Raw genomic sequence first — 4,160 nt, forward strand, 5'->3', positions numbered from 1 at the left:
TTGGGTTTTTGGATACAAGGGTTGGTTAAAATCAAGCCAACACTGATMTTTTATCAGTATCACATGAGCAGGCCGAACCCTCCATGTTTAGATGAAGTTTTATCCCCAAGCCCCTCACCCATTTTGCAGAGCCATACCTGTTAAACCTCAGGTCCTTCCTTTCTTCTTTGGAGACCTGGCCCAGGCTGTATCTCCTCACCGAGCCAGGGGTGCTGTTGTCCACACTGATTTTCTCTTCAAAAGCCTGGATTTTAACTTGGAGCTTTTCATCTTCCTCACTGCCATTGACGACRGATTTTAAATCATCCAGTGGCACAGGACGCTTTTCTTCAGGGTCATTTTCTGTCCTAAGGGAGCAGAAAGCAGAGGTTTAACCCTGGCACTTTGGGTTCATTGTGCTGTGTTTCTGCCTGGGACTTGTATTCTGGACCTGCTAAAATAATTASGTTTAATCAGAGATTCCTTTAAGTTATTTTCAGGAACATCTTCTGGATCAATATCTCTGATGATCAGAACCCTGAACATCCCTGACAGCCCTGGATTACAAACTGCATGTGCWGTCTCTGCACAAGGAAATCACAACTCCTTCCCTGAGAGTCAAAAAGTTTTTAATCTGAACTCAAACCACTCTCTCAAAATTGCTAAACACTGACTTATTGCATTATTTTCACAAGCTGTTTGCAGAGTTTATAGAATTCTGTGGTTTTAAAGCTTTGACCAAAGTACATGCAGTTCTGACCAAATTATTGTGCCCCGAGGAAGAAAAATATCTTTTAAAACTCGTGAAAAATTCTAAGCAGCGTGACTCCTGCTCRGCAAGGAGAAAATGAAGGGTTAAAATGAATTTGAGGGGCTGCAGGAYGAGTAGCTTTGTTTGGATTTGTTATGTTCATCTTAAAAATCACAGAATSRGGGAATGGTTTGGGTTGGAGGGATCCTAAAACCCAYCCAGTGCCMCCCCTGCCAKGGCAGGGACACCTCCCACTGTCCCAGGCTGCTCCAGCCCCAATGTCCAGCCTGGTCTGGGCACTGCCAGGGATCCAGGGRCAGCCACAATGTGTAACATTGTGTAAAATGTACCAATGTGGAACATTTGAATGCAAAATTCAAAGGTAGCTTTCAAATAAATTGAAGGGAAGCTGTCAATCTTAAAGGATGAAACGAAATCTGTTGGAAAAGACACTGCTGGTCAAAATGTGCTGGGTTTTCCCCAACAGCTTCTGAAAATGGCTTTTTCTGGGTTCCTTCGTCGCTCAGAGCCTGCAGAGAGACTCAGCCCCTCCCAGAATTTGGCCATTTGCTGGAAWCCTGAACTTGGAGTGTCTTTACTCTGCCTTGAAGCTGCAGCAGCAGCAGGATTGATTCTCCCAGGGACCAACAGCAAGAGCAGCACTGCTCCTTCCCCCTCCCTCTCCTCTGGGACGATGGGCACATTCCCATCCCACTCCTGCAGCTCAGGAATGAGTGGCCCAAAAAATCATGGAAGCAGCACAAAGCAATCAGGAATCTCTTGGAGAACCAAGGGGCATTGGGCAGGATTTACTTTTCAAACCTCCCCCAGCTCTAAAACAAGTTTGTTTTGCTTATGACCATTTCTTTGTTTGATTTTCTTTTTTTTTTCCCCTGATGAACAAACATGTGAAGAGCTAAATCTGTAAAACGTGGGTAGATAAAACCACAAACGAGGGGTTTAACACAGCCCTTCCAGAGCAGAGAGTCTCACAAGTCACGCTCGCAGTGGGGRAGCCCATTAAAAACTCCCCAAACTGCAAATTACCAATTGTAAAAAGCCAGGCTTTTCAAAAACAGCCAGAAACACGGCATCACAAAATGCACTTTTTCACTTGTTTTGATAAAGGCAGTTCAGGATATTTCTCAGGGGAGCTGGCAAGTTTTGTCTTGCTTTGTTTTTAATTTAAGCAAGATCTCATAATATATTAACACCGAGGAGCCCTTGAAAAATATTCTTCTGTCATAAAGACCCTTGATGTGACCTTTCCTAACAAATCTTCCTGGGGATGTAGGACAAGATTTAATTTATTGGAAAGCAGTGAGTCCAGCACAGCTCCCAACACTGCTCCCATTGTGGAGCTGAGGGTGGAGGAAAACTTCATCTCCCTGTGTAAATATGGGCACAGAGAGGGGATTGATGGACTGATGGGCTTTGGGAGTGACAAACCCCAATCAGGGAGCTTTGGTGATGTTTGGAATTGAAAATGGGGTTTGAACAGCACCTCTTTGTGCAGAATCCTCCTGTTGAGCTCCCGGGGCTTTGTGAAGGGAGCACAAGGAAATAGTTCTGTTAAAGGATAATCAAATCTTTAAGGATGGAAAAGAAACATGGATAATCCCATTTTCCATATGCAGAGCAGGAAAAGGTCACTCCAGGCTGTGGAGGGTGGGGTTCCCAACCAGCACCTCATTTTTGCCCCGTTGGTGCCAGGATGTCCGAGGGGCAGCACGGGGACACCAAGAACCCACCCCACCCATGAGATCTCTGTGCCCCAGCCTTGGGCTCTCAGCAGCTCCTGGGGAAGCACAAACCCCACCAAAAATCGGTGTTCTGCCCTGATCTCTGACAGCCAGGCCGAGATAACCTAGGCAGAGAGGGGTGGGGAGGAAATCACATTGAAAATAAAGAAAGAAGTAAATAAAACCAAGGAGCAGTGAGAGAAAATCATCTGTAACCACACTCACACAGACAACAAAGCTTCTACTCTTCAGCCAGTCCTTAACACAAAGAATTTTAGAGAGAAACAGTCAGATTTTGATTAAAAACCTTTTCTTGTTTTTAACTGTTTTTCTTTTAAAATCATCTCTTTTAGAGATAAGCGTTAAGCTCAGAATGTAATAAGGAATAGGACTATCACAGTATTTTAACAAATAAAGTAATCTTTCAACTACAAATTGAGGCACCATGGTGGGTTGTGTAGATTATTATTATTACTATTACTACTACTATGACTATAATAATAACTATTATTATTATTATTATTATTATTATTATTGTTATTATGCCTCAATCCTTGTCCTGCCCCTGTGCAGTTCCCAGCAAACAGGACATCCTTTTTGTCCCTTCACTGAGTTCCACCTGGCATCCCGTTCTCCCCAGTAACCCTGGCTGCTTTGGTGAGGTGGGTGCTGTTTCCTGCTCGCTTTGTTTTCTCCTCTTTACCTCCAGTGGAATTTTTCATAAAGCCAGMACTGAGGGCTGATTCCTGCTGAGGTTCTGCCACCAGGTGAAGCTTGGACATTTCTCAGAGCAGTGAGGGGTCCTGTCTGGGTTCCTCTCTCATTTCTGCCTCTCTCCAGGACACCAATGAATTGTTTCTGCCCTGACCTCAATGTTTTGGCTCCAGTGCTCCCAGTCTGGCTCCAGGGCTGTCCTGCACTGTGCRGAGTTTCTGACATCTGTGTTCCATTTTTCCAAAGAATCGCTATTCCTCTGTGCCCTCCTGACCTATTGCAGCACACACAACTCTCATTAAAGTCTCTCACTAATTAGAAGTGACTTCCACGCTGTATTTACGAAACACCTCCATCCTCACCGTGACGAGCACCACAGCGCTTTAACCTCAGCACGCAGAGCCACGAGCAGCTGAGTGAGCACAACATCTCGCTGTGGATGCTGGAGACATTTTTTCCCAACTTTTTTTAGCCAAATCTTCCTCRGGGAGCTGCGCCAGCCATTGTTCTCACCCCTCAGTGAGCATTTTCTACAATAAACTCCGTGATAATCGTCAGGCCTGACTTCACTGATTTATTTTTAACGGAGGCTTTTTAGCTTGCTTAAATCTGCTGATCTGGGGCAATGTGAGCACGTTTAACAGGGATGTTGCTGCCTGCCAGAGCCCTGGGGAGGCTGAGGGATGCTGAGGGATGCTCAGGGATGCTCAGGGACGCTGAGGGATGCTGAGGGAGGCTCAGGGAGGCTGAGGGATGCTCAGGGATGCTGAGGGATGCTCAGGGATGCTGAGGGAGGCTCAGGGATGCTCAGGGAGGGTGAGGGATGCTCAGGGATGCTGAGGGATGCTCAGGGAGGCTGAGGGAGGCTGAGGGAGGCTCAGGGATGCTCAGGGAGGCTGAGGGAGGCTGAGGGAGGCTGAGGGAGGCTGAGGGAGGCTGAGGGATGCTCAGGGATGCTCAGGGAGGCTGAGGGA

The 4,160-nt window shown here is 46.4% G+C and overlaps 1 protein-coding gene across 1 annotated transcript in view; it reads right to left on the bottom strand.

Annotated features, from left to right (window-relative positions):
- Nucleotides 1-4,160, bottom strand: part of VEPH1 (ventricular zone expressed PH domain containing 1) — a 44,707-nt gene that overhangs the window by 18,529 nt on the left and 22,018 nt on the right. The window contains exon 7 of the mRNA XM_057383808.1: nucleotides 138-347. Within this exon, the coding sequence (XP_057239791.1) occupies nucleotides 138-347 (210 nt within the window). The remainder of the gene's footprint in view (nucleotides 1-137; nucleotides 348-4,160) is intronic.

This window comes from Malurus melanocephalus, unplaced genomic scaffold (genome assembly GCF_030028575.1).
Source record: "Malurus melanocephalus ecotype Western Australia unplaced genomic scaffold, MMel_1.1 scaffold_660, whole genome shotgun sequence".
In the NCBI taxonomy this organism is placed as follows: domain Eukaryota; kingdom Metazoa; phylum Chordata; class Aves; order Passeriformes; family Maluridae; genus Malurus; species Malurus melanocephalus.